Source organism: Pyxicephalus adspersus, chromosome 9 (assembly GCF_032062135.1).
Source record: "Pyxicephalus adspersus chromosome 9, UCB_Pads_2.0, whole genome shotgun sequence".
Taxonomy (NCBI): domain Eukaryota; kingdom Metazoa; phylum Chordata; class Amphibia; order Anura; family Pyxicephalidae; genus Pyxicephalus; species Pyxicephalus adspersus.
The window spans coordinates 50,697,533-50,718,965 of record NC_092866.1 but is presented as its reverse complement, the minus strand read 5'-3'; the positions used below and the strand labels follow the sequence as shown (position 1 = coordinate 50,718,965).

Sequence of the window (21,433 nt, the reverse complement as noted above, 5' to 3'; positions counted from 1 at the left end):
GGTGAGGTACACAAAATCAGGCTCCCATTTGTGAATTACAGGTCTATTGAGACTGATGCTTCTACCATCTACATGAATCCCCTCTCTTTTCCCCATAATAAACAGAAGAGTTACAACTAAATAACACAGGGGTATGCAAAAGGATAAACATTTCTGTGATCACAGCAGCAAAACGTGAGGGGAACTACAAGCACAACTTCAATAATTATTACGACTTATGATTATATGAGCTCCCCATCTCTGGTGGTTGGATCTACTGATTATTTAACTTTTCTCACCATAAGTTTACCAATCCTTTTCAAAGCTATGGAGGAGAAGAAAGGAGCAATACAGCGCACACAACTGTCATCATAGCCCATTATCATGGTGGTTCAACAGAGTTCATATAAGTGCTTAAGGATGGGCAGATATTTGAGTTTTCAGAGTAATACGATATTTTATTTTTTTGGTGTGTAAATGCTTTCTGGTATCCCTTTTTTATGGCGGTGTTGACCAATTTACAGAACAGATACACACCCATTTATTTTTATTTGGTAGATATACATAAAGAAATGACATACCTGGTCATACTCCAGCGCTCCTGGGTAGAGAGGCCATCCTAAGAACAGCTCAGCAATCACACAGCCCAGCGACCACATGTCTATGGCTTCACAAAATGGCAACCCCAAAATGATCTCAGGAGCTCTGCAAAGCAAAACAAAATGATTTAATATTAACAGGTTGATGCACTTAGACAAAACAAGCTTTAGATACTCCTTGTAGATATAGTCCACAATAATGTACATTCTGATATATTGATATTTATTAGTTAAAGAAATTATCTGCAAGTGCGTCAGTAATTCAATAAAGGAGAACTAGGGAGAAAAACGTGACACAGTGAGCACATTTAATTAATAACTACTTTAGGAGGAGCAAGTTAAATAAAGCATACAAAAAATGTCTCGATCGTCTGTTCTAAAACCAGCTTGAGGTGGAAATAAACAGTCAGAGAGTTGCAATAAAATGTATTACCGCATAGAAATGGGGGGTGAACTGGGCTGTGTGTACAGAAACTAGAAGGTAATACATGCTTTGAAGAATCGGAAGCACTGAATATTGCACATAGAGATTTTTTAATTTTATTGGCGAGCCATCTGCTCATTTATGACCAAAGTGCATGTACTTACACTGCTATACAACTCTTTGCATGCTTAGGTAATTGAACTGAAAACGCTAGGTAAACTTCACATACAAATAAAAAGTTTGTGGGCAGTCGTTATTACCACCAATCACATGCACGCAATAAAACACTAAACTGCTTGACAATCCAGAAACATGATAATCCAGTATGAACTTTTTAAGACCATATTAGCCCTTTTTAAAAAAAAAAAAAAAAAAAATACAAATCCTGACCGCCTTCCTACTTTTGTCCAACTGGACATATATCAGTTTCCTTAAGGTAACTTGCTTCTGCCAGGATTGCAAAGTGTGGGTCCAAAAATGGTAAAAACAACTAAACTAGCAAGAATATGTTTCCTGCTTTTTATATAACTTTTTTTTATTATAACTATTTCTGGCATAAATGCTCAATTTCCCAAATACAGGTACAGGGTTTAATATTAAAGCAGAACTAAACCCAAAATATTCTCCAGTTCCTGTTTAGGTGCAGGACACCGACATTCCCAATTCCTCCTTGAAATCTCCAGGCATTCTGATTGGCTGGGTCAGTGAGCATGTTTTTTTGACAGAATGTTCCAGGTTATTTTAGAAAAGACATCACCTGTCCCTTTCTGCAGTAATGATCTGCCTGATTAAACATTTGTAAAAGTGGAACTGCAGTTCCAGTTTAGGTGTTCAGTGTTCTTCGGGTAAGGAAAACATTTAAAATCAATTTCAACAAAAATGTCTTTTACGTGTCCTCATATGACCGCTAGCACTTATTTCTTTGTTTTGAAGCCCTGGTAGCAAACATCCTGAGCTGTAGCAATACACTCAATGAAAGACCAGGTTGTTAGAAAACCAATTCAGGCTGGGCAGCCAAATTCAAAGCAGTGTGTAGTTGTAAGTGTCTATAACTAGAACAAACCTTTGCACCAACCATCTAGAGATGGAATATTTCAATAAAAATCAGACTACTCCTGGTATCGTTGGGAGGACATTTATCACTTATGTCACAAAAACAAAGCAATGTAAAACAGAAGAAGTAGGAAATCTAAAGCTTAGAGTAGGAAAGCTTCATTCATAAATCTAATCGAAAGAGAAAAATTGTTCAAACACTTAGGACCGATTGTCTTTTAAACACAAAGTTTTATTCCAGCAACAGAGTCACTTTAATGAATTTAGCTATCCACAAAGATTTTCAAATCTTACAGAAAATGATTTTTACCACGAGTACTGAATGACTGTATTGTACCAGAAACCAAAGAGGTGAGTGTACAATGTGACTAACGCCTGCAGAAATGTTCCTCAAATTGTTTCATTTTTAAATGGATATCTCCTGGCCTCGACCTTTAGGAGATCACACAAGTGTGCTACTTTCACCTGCACATCATCTTCACAATACCTCCCTTCCTGTATCCAGAGACCATTAAACTCCTGGTACAATCTCCAATTATCCCTCAACTACTGCAACATCCTCTCTGGTATTTCTACTAACTAGACTCTCACCTCTACAATCTATTGTGAACTCTGAAACTACACTTATCTATCCTTCCCATTACTCCTCATCTGATGCTTTCCCTACAATGGCTTTCATTTCACCTAGGAATCAGATTTAAACTTCTATGCTTTGACATTTCATCCCTCCACAGCTCTTGTCCCTCTACATGACCTGAAACACTAATAACCCAATAACTCACTAATGACTTCATCACTCACTTCTCATGCTTGGCTCCATGACGTCTCCAGAAATGTCCCCGCTCTCCGGAACACCCTTCTTCATCCCATTGGGCTTTTCTTGCCTTTACCTAAAGTAGAACTAAATTACCACGTTTAAAAATGTTTGATCATCTAGGTTATTATTGCAGGAAGGGACAGGCAATGTCCGTTCTGCAATAATCCCCTCTAACTGCCTGATTGTATAGGGCAACGGTCAAAAAAGCTGAGCTGTGCATGCTTCGGTTGCCAGGATATCCAGCAATCCTGGCTTCCTCTGCACATGCCAGGACTGAATGAACTTACACGAGCCTGCACAGGAGTTAGAAATCAGGGTGCAAAAAAAAAAGGGGGGGGGGGGTTGACACTGCCCTGCGATGTAACGGAAAGGCGAGTATAGAGGTTTAGTTCCACTTTATAGCGAGCCTTTTCAAACTTCATACATGCATTAGATGAATGTCGACAGAGACAACAGACCGTGCCTGCCTCTCCAACACCGTTGATCAATCGGCTGTGGCAAATTGATGAATGGTCCATCAGGAAAAATCTGATGTGTTTTCTTTATGGAGATAGAACTCGTAATCTCGTCGCCCCTCTCCATAGAGTACAACGACACTGTGTGTACAGAGCTTATTCCTTCTCCTGTAACTGGAAACGAACACAAAAAATAATTTCCAGCTACAGTAATCTCAATGTCTTTCAGACATCTGTACAGGGCTCTAGGTTAAATATTCTAACCACTAGGGTACTCCTCTCTACCGGTGGTATTGTCTGTACTAGTCAAGTAAGCAGCCCCAATTCTCTGGCACACCATAAATAAAAGTTATTTATGATATAAAAATTTGATTAGAACATAAATAAGGGGATAATTTATGACTTTACGACCAGTGGTTCTTTAAACAAAAAAAATACAATTTTAATCACATAAAACTTTTGAACAATATACGTGAGGAACATGAGCCCTTCTCAAGGTATTAGTTTGGATTTTCCATCGCTGGTCTCGGAACATTCTGTGTCAACTTTTACTTCTATTTAAGCTGTACATTGCGTGGAAGGTGGGAGTAAATGATTATTTACATTCTACAAAAGTAATTATGGGAAGATACTATACATCACTGAGAACTTGAGTACCAGGAATTAAGGGCTGGCCAATCAAGAGGACAGAATGGAGGGACATGGAGAAATGGTAATAGCTCAAAAGGAAGCTAAGCGCAGGAACAAGTCTTCAAAGGCAATTCATCTTCTCCAGGTACACCAGGATGTGTAATGACTAATTCTGTAACCATAGCAAGCAGCGCTGTTTGTGTAATGTAACCATACCATTAATAAAACAAAAGGATGTTTCTTCCTCCATCAAGATAGCCGACAAGTTAACGTTTAAATCACCTGCTACGGCTATCGGTTTACTTGCAAAGGGCCACGGAGTTGACTGGATCGCCTAAATCCCTCAGCTGATACATAATAAGGTTCTTTGATTAACCAAAGGAAAAGGTCACTCAGAAACAATAAAATACTCAGTCATACTGAGACTTTAATAAAAGACTGCTGACATGATAGAGCAGCATGAGAGAAGACTTCTTAGTCACACTGAAGTCAGCAGAACCTATAATGTTTAAAGAATATATTAGTCCAAGAAAATGTTATATTTATTGCTGCTTAACAGTCCTTACATGTGGTGGCTACATTGGTTTCCAGTGACATTATATATATATATATATATATATATATATATATTTGTGCGTACGCAGTGTAAGATTAAAGAGTGTACAGGGCAGCACTGATTTTTTGTCAGGATTACCAGGTATTTTTAGCACTTATAAAACTTTTAAAAATATTTGTCGATCTCACGCATGCGCAGTGAAATCAACAATTTTTTTTTCATCCTACGTCAGCTCATCTCATGGATGGATCGGACTGCACTGCGGTATTGAAGGTGTTTCCTTTTTTTTTTTTTTTTTTTGCAGTTTTCTGTTTAGTTTATCTTTAAGGCTTTTACAAGCGTTTGTTTAGAAGCTCAATGTAGCTACTAGAGGAGTTTGGCTGTACAAAAGTCTCCATAGACTATTAAAGCCTGTACGGCGCGGTGGCTCAGACATTAGCATTCTTTGCAGCGCTAGTTCCCAGATTCAAATCTCAGGACAAATTCAAAGCCAGGACACTATCTGCATGGAGTTTGCAGGCTCTCCCCATGTGTGCGTGGGTTTCCTCCGGGTACCCTTCCACATTCCAAAAACATGCAGTTAGGTTAATAGGCTGATGTCTGTAGCCTTTTTTGTAATATTAATTTAGGGCAGTGCAAAACATGCACCTGGGACCCCCAGACAAGTCGTTATTATGAGAAGTGTAGTTAATGGTTAGCTCCCCCAGGGAGCAGACTGCACATTAGTGAGATGACAGCTGAGCAAAGGGAGCAGCTGATTGGCTGAGGACAGCTGTACGTGACAGTTGTGAGATAGAAAACGTGACTAACCACCTGACTGTATTGTAGGGGGGGGGGGGGTATATAACTCATATATTGTACAGAGCCTGAACTGCTCCGGCACACCCAGCCTCCAACTGTGAAAGCAACTTGAACACCGAGCCGAGATGATAATAAAAAACACAGAACAGGAGACATGTGTCTGCATTACTGGAAAGCATGAAAGTTATAGCAAAGCTAATCAGGTGGTTGAAAACAAAAAACAGATTTCAAAAAACGGGAACAAAAAAATTGTAAAATGTAATTTTAAAATTTCCATAATGCTGCTGACCCTAATGAGGACTTTTTCATTACGCCAAATATTTACTGTATATCCCACAGAACATGATGTACAGTTTTCCCCAGCTTGTTTTACGTAATACAGATTAAAGTGTAACAGAAGTGTTTTCCTAGAGGAACAAAATGCCAGAATTTGGTGTGTCATCTTGAGTGTTCAAAGTCCAGCGTTTCCAGGCAGGGCTGAGCAATCGATTGCTGCGTGCATGGAGCAAAGGGAGTGTAAGCTTTCATTAACTGAACATGTGACAAGCTCAAGAATTTCCCTCGGCTTCTATTTCCCTTGCCATTATGCTCACAGTAATATAGAGAGTGCGAAAGGCCAATAAAAGACTAACATTCCAAAATGTGAAAGTTACTGGGGGAAAAAAAACCCTGCTTGATGCAATTTAGAAAACATGAAAACAAGGGGAAACCGAACTCTGTAAAACAAAAAAAAAAACATGATCAAAGCAGAGGTTCTTTAGAATTTAGACCACTTCCTTGTATTAAAAAAGACAAATAACATTTTCTACAAAGCACAAAGTATTTTATATGCTAAAACAGAAAAAACAGAGCAAACCAGGAACATGTGTACGTAAAAGGCAAAAGTTTTTTTAAAAAAATGAAGGGTTAGATGCCCTACAAAGTTTTATTTAGTGTGTCCATGTTGGGGAGTTTTAGGTCTCTATCATATCTAATAATTAGGGTCACCAAGACCCACATGCGGCAAATACAAACATTTTTACCTGTCACCAGCAATGAGGGTAAATCATCCAAAGGGGACAAATGTTTAGGTGACAACCATCTTTCAAGATTTACTCTCATTTGCGGTTGCTTCCCCAGACAGGAAGTAAAGCAAAAATCCCCTCCGCAGACATGGGGAGCATAACACAGACTGATATGAGGTTTTAATCCTTCCCTACTGAATCCAAAAATCCATTCTCATAAACCCCTAGAACAAATGAGCCTAAAGTTGTAGTTTTTCACAGCAGATACACAATAAAAAAAAATCTTCTATGTCCCCTGCATACTTCTTCCAGCATACTGGTAGGTACTTTCTTCCATCACTTTCTAAAGGGTCAATAAGGACAAACATAAATCTTAAGTGTTAATAAATTCTTTTGTTATCGGCTGCACTGTTGTCATTGCTCCCAGTGACCTAGAGAGCATTTCCCCTATCTTATGAAGATAAGGTGAGGAAGAGGTGGTCTGTAGTCTTCACCGTTTTTTCCTAAAGAAGTCTTTCGCAACCTTTTTTTATTGTGATAGAACCCTTGAAAAAAAAAACTTTCAGGTTTTTAAGGAACCCCTACTATAATTACTATATCCACAGCTCACAATATATTCTTCTGACAGTCAATAGAAAGAATGTCCCTTACATTGCTGGCCATTGGGAATAATGTCACCCTTACAGATAGCCATTGAACCCTAAAACTCAGGGTTGCAAGAGAAGAGTCTTAGCCACTTGCAACTGTACTTGACTGTGAATAAATGCCAAATATTATAACATGTATAGGTTTCTGAACCATAAAGACAAAGTTTTTTGCTTGCCAACATCAGTGCACAGTGCATTAATCAAAGCTATTGGGGAAAAGGCTAATATCCTTGAGGTATGGGAATTCTAAAAGCTCAGCAACTTTGCTAAATGACCATCCTCATAGCTACAACACCCACTGATATAAGTTCATGTAAAAAAGGCTGCTGCTGACCAATATACTGATCATACTAGAAGGGAAGAATGCTCCGTCTTTGATTTTTTACTTTATGCCAAAGACATTGTAGGTATTTTCCTGTGGAGAGAAAAAAAAACAGTCCCAACTGCTTAGAATTATTTTTATTCTGAGCTCTCTATGAATTTCTGGAAATAATGAGCACAATATTTCAGTGGTTAGAGCAGAGAGATCTGTATGAGTCAGAGTAGTGGCAATATACAGCAGTAAGTTACCACCTGTCACATCATATTGCTAATAAAACACTGTGTTCAATGTTAAAACTAGCAGAATGTGGAAACTATCATATACTACTCAAATGTTCCAAAAAAAATGAAGTTTTATAGTATGAGTCACTACAGGTACAATAATGAAACCATGCAAATGTTTATTTGGGATTTCCAAGAACAAAAAAGGGAACCAGGCACCAATGTTAGAATGAAAAGACCTGGCTTGGCAATTGGCATTCCAACTCCTCCCAAAGGTGTTCAGTAGGGCTGAGATCAGAGCTCTGCGCAGGCCAAGTTCCACCAAACTCAAACATGTCGGTATTGAGATTTCTGCACAGGTGCAAGGTCATGCTGAAACAGAAAAGGACCCTCCACAAACTGTTGTCACACGTTTGAAAGCACAAGGATGTCTGAAATGTCTTCAGTTCAGTAATTTGGGAAGATGGGGGGGTACAAATATTTCATGCTATAGAGGTGTGAATATCAGGTATCCACAAAGATTTGACCATACAGTTCAAATTGCCACATGTAGATTGCGTTTGAAGAGAACAAATACCCAGAATAATAATTTAATGAGTAGACATTCACACATCAGTGCAGACCTGGTCATTTAAGCAAGGTTATTGTTTTCTCCCTGCCCAGTATCCACATAAAAGGCTATGTAGAGAGAAGTGGGAAAAGGATGTAAATAAATACAAGAGAGGATGAAATGTGAATAAAGTTGTCAGATTTGCGGCTGACTAAAAGTTCTACCACAGGCTCATCCATGCTCCTAACTGTACACATTCTACTAAATGGGAGATATTGGGAAACATTTTGAACACACATTAGTATGTGCATGCAGATGAGGTGCAGGTCCTGAAAGAGACTAGACACTTTTGGCCATATGGTTGTTTTTCCACCTCTGGAGGAAGACCCCACTTCAACTGCCCTCAACCTCACTCAACTGCATAACAAAGAAGTTGTCAAACTCTGCAGTTGACAGCATAGTAGTTGAAGAGGGACAACGGGGAGCGGATAACAGCTGCAGCTTTCAACTGCAAGCCTGAAAGGGGCCTAAGGGCATTGACTCCCCTGGAGTAGCCAAATTTTCTAGAAAGTTCAATGGCACATTGCAAGTGAGAAAAAAAAATTATGGAAAGAAAAAATACTTCAATGTAAAGCGTTTAATGAACTGGCTAATTTTTTACTCTGTTGTCATGTTTCTATGACTAACATACTGGCAACAAATGTACATATATGAAAAGATAAAAATAAAAAACTTATTAGCAATGAAAAGAATCATTTTTAAACTGCCAGAAAAAGACACTGTTCAGGAAGCTGAAAAATGCTTCCACTGCAGCTGGCTGATGATCAGGTTGGTGCTTTTTAATAATAAAAGGCTTTACAGCTGTCAATGTTTATTGTGACATGTCAGGAATTTACTCATGCACATTGTGAATGTACTGGAAAACCCACCTGCACAAAGATACTGTCCCTCTGTTTAAAGTGAAACTTCAGTATAAAACAAAAAACAAATCAATTCTTGAACCTTCGTGTGCTTTGTGTTTCTTACAGATTCGTACAGTAATCCAGCATGAAATGAGGACACTGGGCAGGAGCTCCCTGTTATAAAGACCAGTCATTGATGCTTTCTCTGTTTGTGCAGAGTACCTGGTCACATATCCACCCCCTCTTGTAGTTAATGGGCAGGTAATGGGTGGGCCCTGCTGGTCTCACACTTTTAAGCTTTGTGCATAAGTTATGTGCAGCAGAGTGGAGATATCACAATTATATAATATCTCGGTTTTATATCTACTGCGGCTATTGTGAAATATACAATTGTTTTACTGTACATACCGCAAACAGATCTTACCAGAGTATATTGTAAAGTTTGGAAGGAAGTAGAGGAAGCTTCAGTGTAAAATTCAGGAGAAAAAGCATTATAAATGATTAAACTGCTTAAACCGGAATCCGAACACTAAGCTTGTGTTTACGTGCAGCAAAGCACATGGTAAAGGTCGATTTCTGCAGATCGCCATTATCACTCCACGCTCTGAACCTGATCAGTGTTTACCAGGCACCCATCCCATGTTTTTTGCATGGGGATCATGGTTTAATTTTAGATTGTTTACAAGTTTGCCTTGCAAAGTGGGTCAGATGAGCAGCGATGCTGATCTTTATCTACTAAAAATAAGCCCTCTGTGGCATTGTAGAAATGAAAGTCACGCAATAAGAAAATCAGCTTTAGCTGCTAGTTGAAGGTTTGAAACAATGCAGGAAAAATCCTTCCAGCATTAAGGTCAAAACATGAAGTGTTAAAGTGACAAGTGTTAAAATGATCAGTAATGGTTTCTCCTTTTTCCCCATTTGTTGTCACCCTGTACCAGCTGTGAATAGGAAAGCCAGTAAAAGAAGCAGCTGAATACACTACTACACACTGAACAGTGTAAACACATACATAAATTACCTACTGCTCACACTGATAATTAGACTCTCCTGGTCATAGGAGACCAACATTTCATCTCATTTTAATGCTGACATCATTTTCACATGCATTGGAAAGTAAGATTTTTCAATATAGGCTGCACTCTGTTTCTCTAACAGTTTTTCAATAACTTTTCACTTCAGCAACTATAACATCCTCTAAAATATAACCTCAGGAAAAAATATTTATACAACATGCTGAACCCAAAAAGAAAGTGAAGTTTCAAAACTGACTGTTTTTGTAACGTAATAAAACTACTTAAAAAAAAGTTAAATTATTGAAAAAAATCCTAAATATTTCTAAGATACAGAAAAGATCAGAGATTACATTTTATGTGGACACAATGTTCTATTTTATGTGGATGGAGAAAAGCTAGAAAAGCGTAGACTACTGAAGACACAATTATATGACTTTGTTTTTGTTTATAAACCTCACAGGTTTTTTCTGATGTGTTTTTCCTGCTAGTATACTTGTTATCTTCTGTTGATGGCCTATGATTAATGAACAGGTTCTTAAGAAGGAGCCACATCTGGTCTATATGAGAGATTAGCAGAGAGATTCATCTTCAAAGCTACTGGAACCGCCTTTCACACTTGTGAATCAAGTTACTTTTCAAATTGGATGTCTTATAAATCAACAGAAATAGAATCCGACATTATTTATATTCCTTTTAGTGGCTAGATTATGTTTATTCACATGACACATGGAATCGGACAACTGTGGTGGTTCAGGCTAGCCAAAGACTGTCAGATATATCTTTGAGAAGACTGACAGAGACATATCAGCCCATACCAGCACTAAGATTTACTGTGATCTGAACCTAGACAGTCAAGGATGCATGGTACATTGCTTTTTTATTTTTCTACAAAGAATAAAAGATAGTAACCAACAAGCAAGTGCAACTGCCTCATGGGAATACTATCTCTCTACCCACCAGCAAAACTTGCGAGAATCAGACAATCCACAGCCAACCAAAACTGCTTGCAGAATAGAAAGGTCTATATACCAAGGCAATAAAACATCCACCTATATTGTAAAAGAGAAAATAATGCTCCGCTCCTGTGGGTTTTTTACCACCAACCAAGTAATGCAGGTAAAGAAATTACAACGAGCACTGAACCCTAAACCATCAACAACTTTAAAACTTCCTTTCAGCTGCTGGAATATTTATTATGTTTGGCCTTCTCAGAAAAGATACTAAAGCTCACAAAAAGATAAGAAAATATATTCTATTTTGTTCTGACACAAACTTTTCTTTTAGATAAAAGACTAGTGTGGTTGGTATACGATGATTTCTAAAGGCCGGGCAGCTTAAGAGCTCATTTAGCAACTCAACAGGTTTTGAAGTCACAAGTTCAATTGAATACCTTGCTCCAAACGATGTTATGAAATTTAAAGCAGGAAAGTTCTTTTTTTCCCCCCCATAGTATCATGACGTGAGCAAACCTATTCAGAACAGAAGTGGCTTATTTGTGTGTGAGAAAAGCCGATTTACTATAGCTGTGGTACTTTAAAACAATTCTGAGACTTCCTTATAAAAGGAGAAACGGCCTGCAGCCTGACCCTTGGATTATTTACATATCTATGTGACTTAAAGTGAACATGTCCCCAACTGCAAAGGTTTAATCTAAACATGGTAACTTTTTTTTTTTTAACCAAGCGGTGGCTTTATTTGTGAGGAAAAACTTCCTTTTATTACAGCTAACAAAAAAGATCATTTTGTCAGGTAAACTGACCTTGCAACCCATACTTTGTGTAAAAAAAAGTACCCCGACTTTTCTTTAACATCTAAGTGGATCAGCATTTTCCTATAATATTCCTGGATTACCTAATTATTGGTATTGAAAACGGTATGCAGCCATGCTCTATCCCAGCTAGTATTTCCACTCACAACTTCCTTAAATCAGTAATCGTTCCCAGCGACAATTCTTCAGCGTCTGTGCGAGGCTTAAATCTCCCAAATGGTGAGATGAAAAAAACTGATGGAGGTACAAAAGTACTTGAATTTATCAAGAATGTTTTACCAAAATATTTGTATGTGTGTTTTGGGATCAGTAGTAAGTCTCATGTGTATCTGAAGCCAAACTTGTTTTCTTGTAGCTTTTTTACAGGACAAGAATTAAATAAATGAACGACACAAATGACAAAAGAAAACCTGACTGGGGATTTAAGCATCTACTTTAGTGTTTCCTCAACCTTTTTAACATGGTGGGAACCTTAAAAAAAACTTTTGGATCATAGGGACCCCCTGCTAAATTTACTGCATCCACAGCTCAGAGTGTATTGGTCAGTGGGAATAATGTCTTCTACATTGCTGCATTGCCTTATCGTAACAATATACCTTAGGAAAGTTTATAAAACATCCATAGAGTATAACTTAGCATACTTATGAGTGAAGTTTACAAACCTGGACAATTATGCATTGAAGGTAAACTACCTACATCACAGTCCGTGCACACAACCACAGAGTGGTTTTGTTCCTGCTTTTTTCGGAATATGTAAATAGTTTAATGTTCATAATTTAAACATGGGTGCATATTAAATCTACTATGGGCTATCTGGCCCCTCAACTGTATTAAAAAGGAAAACACTAAAAAGCAACTCATACTGCAATACTTACCTTCAGTCTGGAACCACAATATTATCTGAGTCTTCATTGTCCCAGCATATCTCAACCTGGAAGTTTGAGGACATGCAGGTAAAACGACAAATGATTGTTTAGTGGTGATATCATCATTGCACCGATGCCACGCTCTGCATTATGGTAGGTAGAATATGGAGTTCAGAGATGGGTTTAAATTAACAATAAAGCCATTAGATTATAATTACAGCAAGGAAACAACCATTTTCAGAAAAAGCCCAGCAATAGCATCCCACATATGTCTATCAGCAGGGTTTTTTCTTTATTAGGATTAAATCAAGCTGGTGTCTTTGATATTCATACCAGAAAAAAGATCTTTAAACATATTCCAGACTACTTTCAGCTTTCTAAAGATGAAGCAGAGCATTTGGTGTAGTCATACCCAGCCTTACTGAGCTAAGCACTGAAAATTCTCTAGTTGTTAGTCAGTTGAAAGAATTATCATGGCTTCCATCATATCAGCCGAGAAAGAGCTGCTAATGTAGTTTTTGGAACGAGTTAACGGTGAGCTCTCTGCACCAGACACACACACAGTGCAGACGTGCCTTTGTGAGCGTGTTCTAGAAATTGTGAGATAAACAATAGACGGTGTTAATGGAATTTAGTTGTCAATGGTTGGCCTAATCTAGCATGTATAGAAATGGGGAAATGCAGCAGAGCTTGGCCGGCAGGCGGAATAGTGAATAATCAAACCGCTTATTGACATGGACTTCAATCTGAACATTTAAACTGGGGCCAACAAAAAAAAATTGCTTATATGGAAATTTGTAGCCAGTGTTAGCTACTTGATTTTAAAGTTTGATTCCCAGAGGATAAAGTGGTTCACATGGTACTCAAATCCAGCCAGAGCTTGATTTAAAACTTTAGAAAGAGTAAGGAAGGGAGGAAGGGGTAGAATCACTCAACTTGTTGGCTTTACTCTTTATGAGATTCCCCTGATTTTTCTCAGTACAGAATGGAAATCTCCTCCCATGGGTACAAAAACATTTCTTTATTCAGTAAAATAGGGAAAGATTAGATCCTCTGCCCAGACATCACTGTAATAAACAATATAACACAATAAATATATGCCAGACCTATATTCTCCCCCCACATTTACTTTTTACCTCTAACCTTGTGGTAAGTATCACTTTTTGCTGCAAGGCTTTTATATGTGACAATGTCAGAGGGGCAATATCCAACTTCTGAAATCTGTCCCAAACCTGGTAAATGTTGTCTTTAAGTTAAAAATGGTGTGTGTAATGATAATCAAAATTAGAGATATTTGTTGAAGGAAATACAAATTTCTACTTGTCCTGTAAAGGTTGCTTTTGGCCCAACTTCCATCACGCTTAACACTGCATATTGATGAGGCAACAAGGTTCTAAGGTTCTTTCAGAGGTTGGTAAAGCTTCCTTGAGCAATTTGTGCCTTTCAGGTCAGTTTAAGCGACACCAATGATCTTTTTTCGGCTATCTATAAGGGTGACATACTTCCGGCAGGCCAGCAATGTAAGAGATATTCTTCCTACTTATCACCATACTAATAAACTATTAGCTGTGGACAAAGCAATTAGGGTTGGGAGGGGTTTCCTAAAACCTGAAAGTTATTTTAAGGGTTCCTTCATGTTAAAAAAGTTGAGAAAGGCTGATGTAAAAGGTCAAAAGGGACACTTTGGAACCAAACGTTTATAAGTCATTTTTTGCTTCTTCTAAACCTACTGATAAAAGTTTACTGAAGTCAACCCACAGCTCATTTGCTTTGGACGAATGCAATCTGCAAAAGAATTTGTAGACTTTACAGAAGCCAGCTCTTCTCTGGAGGCTTTTACAGTGTTCTCTAATGTTCGATAATCCATGGCGGAGTTGTACCGGCACTGGAAAAATAAATAAAATACAATGCTTTGCATTCTGTTCTATTTTTGCAGATATGTTTTAATAACTCTAATTGGTTTTCTTTGTAATTCTTAGAAGTAGATAAAGGGAGCTAGAGAGAAACAAATGACAAGTATTGTTTTTATGTCCTTCCTGTAGATAATAAAATGTTCGGGGGGTATTTTGATGCTATGGTTTGGGTACACTGTGGCAAGATTTAAGTCAATACTGTCCAAAATCATTTTTAAATCAATTAAAAAAATATCAGAAAAAGTCATGAGAACCAAACAAAAATTCAAGGAGGTACATATGCAGTAGTCAATGTAATTTTCCTTAAGAGATACAACATTTTCTATAGTTCAGCTATCCTGGCAATGTAGGAGAAATGTCTAAAGCTCTGAAAGTCTATGGTATAGTGTAAGCCAAACACCTCATATGGAGAAAGTTTGGAACAACAACATAATGACACAGCTAGTTATGGACATCCTGTCAACAGCTAGCTCTCAGGAAAGTATAAAATAAATAAGATATTTCTAAATAACTCTAGAAAGTCACTCAGAGAATTCCTATCCACTTTGATTCAAAGACAGAAAGTGATTTCATCAAAATGACATAAATGCTCATTTCCAGGTCACTTAAAATGGCCTGGGTGTTTATTGTAACTTCTGGAAACAATGTTTTATAGACTGATGAATTGAAACACATCCACTCTGAAAATAAAAATAAAATCCAGATCTCACAACCTTCACAAAGCCCCCAATCGGAGGGAGAAAGAGAGAGAGATCGATTTGTGATCACTGATAAATGCCCAGGTCAAATTTAGCAGCCTCGGCACGCATCGGTTAACTTGACAATAACTTCTTAACTTATTTGCATAGCCAAATATTCTTTGCGATTTGCCAAATATGGCCTTTATGGGACTGTTTTATAACACCTGGATCTGTTATTTTTGTTTTGTTTTTCCTATATTTCTTATATTATTTTTCTTTCTTAATTTCTAGAATACTTTATATATATTGATGCTTCATCTTTTTTTTTTTTTTTTTTTTTGTAACTTTAAAACAGTATGCAATATAGAGTCCAGGTATATCTACTTTTTGAAAGTTGTTGTCAGTTTGTATTTACAAAGGCTTAGTACACTGTGCCATGGCAGAGGTGCTTTAAGCTACGTACACACTTCCAATTATTATCGTCGGAAAACGAACGACGAACGTTCCTGCATGATATATATGAACGATCGTATAGCACCGATCCTGCACATAGAGGTAACGACACGATCTCGTAGATATTGTACACACAATAGATACGATCGTTTAAGCGATAGAGGAACTATGTGCACGACAGGAAAGTGAACGGACGTTCGTTCATCACGCATGCTCTGAACATGGACGATCAACGAACGACCGTACACACGAACGATGTTCAACGATCGTCGTCCAATCCGATCCGCCGGTCCGGTCGTTCGTTTCCAACAATTTTCCTCGTTCGTCGGCGTCGTTGGTTACTTTTTTAAGAACGATTTTTTGCCCAATCGATCGTTCGTCGTTTGATTGGAACGATAAAAATTGGAAGTGTGTACGCACCTTAATTCTTCCCACATCCTGCAATCAATATAACAGATTTAGAAGAGGATATGTAAGTATGCAATCAACTGCAGGTACCATCCTGCACCTCAATGTGCCTCTTCTATAGCAGTGCTCTTGGTTTACAATAGTTGTTTTGGGGTAAATCTATGAACATCCACTTGCATAATAAGTTGCTTGGTATCTTATTTTAGGCATAATATAATGTGTCATATTTATAAATTCAATACGTACAGACAACAAGGGCCCAGAACTGGTTACAGAAGCACAAATAAAAGGTATGTGACTGATTCGATAGGCTATCCATAAAATAACATATTGGTAATGTAGAGATTTGTCTCTATGGCCATTAAAGGCTCTATCTCTGAAAAGCAAGCAGAATTCTAAAGTAGCGCTGTTATGTAGAGAGGATTTAGAACAGAATGTGAAGAAGCTTAAGCTAAATCCAAGGTCAGAGCCGAGTTAACCCTTTGCTGCAACTGCTGCACTAAACCAGCAAGAAATGTCCCATGTTACTGATATGTACCTGACGTAAATTTGTTTTCATAGCATGTCAAGGCCTCTGTACTGTATAAACAGGGGAATGTTATTTTTCCACTTGCAGCCAGAACACCAGAGCAAAAACAAACGTCAGTCTGTTAACTCATTCGTAGATCAACCACAAATTCCACTCACATGTGAAGCAAACCTGTGGGCAGAGGGAAAGTCCAAAACAGATAGTGTGCATCAGATAACTATATAGGCTGGCCGTACATATGGCTTACATACACAGCCGTGACATTTATCTTGTTTCCTGCTGGTTAAAAACACAAATGTCCTCCGCTTCCATCCGACAATTCAATAGTTGGGGTTTAAAAGACAAAATCAGCAGACATGAGCACGGTTAGGGAATGAGCTATTCAAGTATTTGTTGCTGGTTAGGTAACGCGCACCACGCAAACAGCAATTAGAACAACTTTAAAAATGTTTCAGGTTTCACTGGGTATAACTGTAAACAGAGCTACCCTATCGAAGATGTGCCATTAGTTATAGATATTTAACATGGGCAGGATCTCCTATTTTGAGATAGTGGGCCTGATTTATTAAAGCTCTCCAAGGTTGGAGAGGATACACTTTACCATTTGTTAGCAAATGTTTTCAATCCTAGAACAGATCCATTTCAGGTTTGCTGGATCCCCCAGATTCACTGTGTATCCTCTCCAACCTTGGAGAGCTTTATTAAATCAGGCCCATTGTGTGATGCCAGGTCTACTTTCAGCTGCAAGTGGAGGGCCAGTGCATAAGTGAACTTTGTTTCATAAAAAGTTATTCTTTAAAGCTTATGTATAACCACATACAATCACCATGTTTTGTAACTTTCAAAATGCTGCAAAAGCACAAAAACCTTTACATTTACCCTACTAGAAAATACAGCAAATTACTAAGTTTCCGACAACTACTGCCCCAGCTGAACTGAAATCTCAAGCAGCATTATTAGGCCTGCACACCTATCTGTGGGAATACCATGCAATTTTCTTGTATGTAATGGAGAGAAAGAAGGAATGGGGGAAGTATTCAGTGGTCCTAATACACATTCTGTCCCTGTGTGAAAATGCTGACAGTAAGAAAAAAACAGCTGTGGAAAGATCACTAGGTAAAAATAAAAGAGGAAAAATTCTTGCAAAAAAAGAAAGCAGACATCTAATCTAAAGGCTGGTAAACTGTAACACAATTGTATTCTTTGGTTCAGATACACTTGGGAGATGCAATGCAGCCATATCACTTCTTTCTAAATGAATCCTATAGATAACCATTTGTCCTTACACTATTACAGTCAATATTTCATATAGTGCAATTATAAACTTGGCCCATTCTGATCGCACATCTGAGCCCAGGTCCTCATGTTCCAAGAGGAACAAACAGAGCTGCCTTGCCCGTCCATCCTGAAGTATTCGGTTAGTGATATAATAGCACCGTGCGCATCAGGTAGAGGCTGCTTCACAGCTGTTCAGTCTGACTTTAATCTGATTTTTGAAAGCCGCTCAAAACCTGTTCTGAATGAACATTACATTTTTTAACGCTTGCTGTGAAAATTCACATAGGGCTTTGCGTTCACCTATGTAAAACGGTCACAAAGCACAAATAAAACCTGGACAAAAAAAATTAGATCGTGCCCAAAGGGTCCAATCAAGTTTAATTTGTATTTTCTAGGAAATGAAATAAGGACTGGTAACAAATTAACTGCTTGAAAGGTCTTACTTATGAATGTCACCAAAATATCAATCTGAAGAGCTGGAATGTAAAGGCTGTTTCCACTTCACATTTCCTGTACCTAGAAATATTTTGATGTTTCCTGGCACAGTTGCATCTGTTTATTTTCAAAGGAACAATCTTTTTGGAAAAGAAGATTGTTAATGGCTATGGAACAATCTTTTCGTGCAAAACATCATTTACAAGAACGCCTAGCATTGCCCTATGTCTATGGTAAGCCTGCAATATTTTTGTCTTACAAATATAAGCTTTCATTTCAAGCTCCAAAAACGGTGGCATGATTCAGCTAGATTTTTTTTCCTTTAAAAGCTACTTTGCTTTCCTATTTTACCTGTAAAAGCCTCCCTTGTGTAGACATCTAAAAGTCCCTATGCTAGGCATACACTAGTCTCAGTGTTATTTCTCACAAACATGAATCAATTCCTTTGATTGATAACAAGTTTTCAATGCAATCGATAAACTGATTACAAAGGATTTTACCAGTAAATCTAAACACAATATTGTTTGACCACAAGAAGTGATTAATATAAACAAGTACTTGTCAGGTCACATACACCTAAGGTGGAACTAAAGACCCACATTGAAAAATACACCATCAGGCGGGTCGTTATTGCAGAAAGATGTCTCTTTGTGCCAAGAAAACCCCGCAATCCCCACTTCACTTGCACGCGTATATGAATGAACTCCCGTGCAAGCCAATAGAGATGGCCAAAGATTATGAGGAGGAAGAAAAGGAAGGTGGCGGCAGTCTGCTTTAGAACAGGCATAAGTGAGCAGCACAGGTGTAATACCGCTTTAGCATTTGAAATATCAATCACAAATTGTTTTGACTGATAAAATCATTGCATTGCTAATTACTGGATTACTAATGGGGGCTGCCATCTTTCAGGAACCTCAAAAGACTGAAAGCGGTCACTCAAATAATATTCTTTTGTATTCAACAATACCCCCAAGTAGCTACAAAAGAGTTTATGTAGGGAGCTAAGGGACAGGATAGAGATGCTGGGTTAGGACAGTAAATTTGACGCCACCAAAAGAGTAGACCACTATAACCTGAGAAGAGGGAAGGGATGTACTCATTTTCTGATGTATTTTCCAACAAGCTCAAAGGCAGAGTAAATAAAAGTAAATTATGGAAAAGCTTTGCAAACAACCATTTAAGGCATTGTATTTTCCTGTGCAATTTAATTGCTGGTGACAGAGTCTCTTTAAATTGTTCCCCAGTCCTTAAATGGGACTGTTCAGCTACTGAAATTAAAAGCCTCTGTTTACCCTGGACCCTATGCAATGGCCATAATAAGGTCTATAGTTTGCAATACACCAATTAAAAACAGATTTAGACAAGAAGCTAGGCGCATATTGGGTCGACATCTGAGGTTTGGATTCTGGGCCACTGTGAAAACTGTCTGGCTGTTAAAAATTACGACAGAAAAGTCAGATTCCAACACACACAATTATTCAATATCCAGGACCTCACAATCACACAGCAGGCATTGAACATACAAATGGGCATTTAACCACTCAGCTTCAAAATAAAATTTGCTGATTTGTGCTTAGTCTGCATACCTTGATTTATTTGTGTTTTTTTCTAACAACGCATAACTGTGACAAATCAACAACGTGGCTGGTCAAACGCTGCAGCAATCAAGTCGAGTACTTCTATCTTCAAACAAAAATAAGCATGGCTCTGTGCATCTAACGTCTTCCAAAAACAACAAACAAATCCATGCATAATTTACATAGCATAACCAGCCACAAGGGCAAAACAGGGCATTTCTTTCACCAAATGGTCTGCAAGAAAACCAATATAGAATAAATAAAACAAAAAAAACTTTTTTTTTTTTTTTTTTTTTTTTACCTTTACCATCTTTTCAATTTCAATTACAGCTGCTCATTTAAAGAGGACGTGAACTCATAAAGTAAAGATTTGCCTGTGATTTAGGGAAAATCTAGATATGAACTGTGCCTGGGCAGTACCAAAATAGTATTTTTTAGTGCTGATTTTCTCTTGAAAGCAGTGTGAGATTTATAAGACCTTGTGTCTGTGACACCTACTCTTACAAGGTTTGCATTGAGATTTGGTAATGGGTTGCTGGCTGTTGATCTTGCTGGAGAGAAAGCTGCAGTGGGCTTTAAGTATTTTGTGCTTTATGAACCTCTTCCCCAAGTTATCAGATCACTCATCATGGCAGCACAAACATAAGGAAGCAAAGTTCTGCCTCTACCAAGATGGCAGCCCTAACTGTAATAGATGCCACGGTAAGTACTGGAGAAATCATTAGTAGCATAGAAAGTACTGGCGACCAGTGCTTTGTGGTTTGTCCTGGACAGTTCAGCTCCTTTTCAATGACTGCTAACATCAGGCAACAGTCCTCATAAAAATAATTCCAATGATTATCACTGGCATTTGAAAATACTAATCAAATGAACAACCAACAATACAAAAAAATGTTCAAAAAGTTCCAAATTGACCTAAACCAGTTAGGCTTCCTACAGGTTTATAGCAGAGACTACTACAGCCTCACCAACCAAAGTTAAACAGAAAAACAATGTTAAACAGCTTGTAAACCTTCAGATTATGGCTACATTTTCATTATACACCACGCAGAAAACCAAATGGAGTTTTTGACTATAGCAAAGTTTTTTGCATAACATTAACCGCTTGCTGACTTTTCCTGCTGCCTGAAGAGGCTCTTTAATGAGGCTAGAACGCTTTATAAACAGTGTTTTTGATGGTGGAATATAAATCATTAATAATTTTAAACTCACAAACATCACATGAAAAATAACATTTAGATTATGAAAGTATCCACTGTTTGGCCCATATTCGATTGTTTCCAATCAATTTACAGTATTACCCGAAAATCAATTATTATTTTTTGTTACATAGAAGGAAAATGCCAAAACTTGTGATTCATGCGTGAACTAAAATAAATGCAGACACTGCAATGTCAAACAAAGCACAGAAATTACTATATTACATCAAATAAACAATTCAATTTCAGCTTCTTTAAGGATTGGAAATGATCTTCTCTTGTGAATCCGGCGTAATCCCAGGATTTAGCTCCAGGCTGCCCATCAAGCTTGCTATCTCAGAAAGCTGCAAGCTG

General features: G+C 37.8%; 1 protein-coding gene across 2 annotated transcripts in view; it reads right to left on the bottom strand.

Annotated features, from left to right (window-relative positions):
• The window catches only part of HIPK3 (homeodomain interacting protein kinase 3), an 87,383-nt gene that overhangs the window by 29,509 nt on the left and 36,441 nt on the right, over positions 1-21,433 (bottom strand). For both annotated transcript variants that reach the window (XM_072421887.1, XM_072421886.1), the window contains exon 3: positions 561-684. In XM_072421887.1, coding sequence (XP_072277988.1) covers positions 561-684 — 124 coding nt within the window. The remainder of the gene's footprint in view (positions 1-560; positions 685-21,433) is intronic.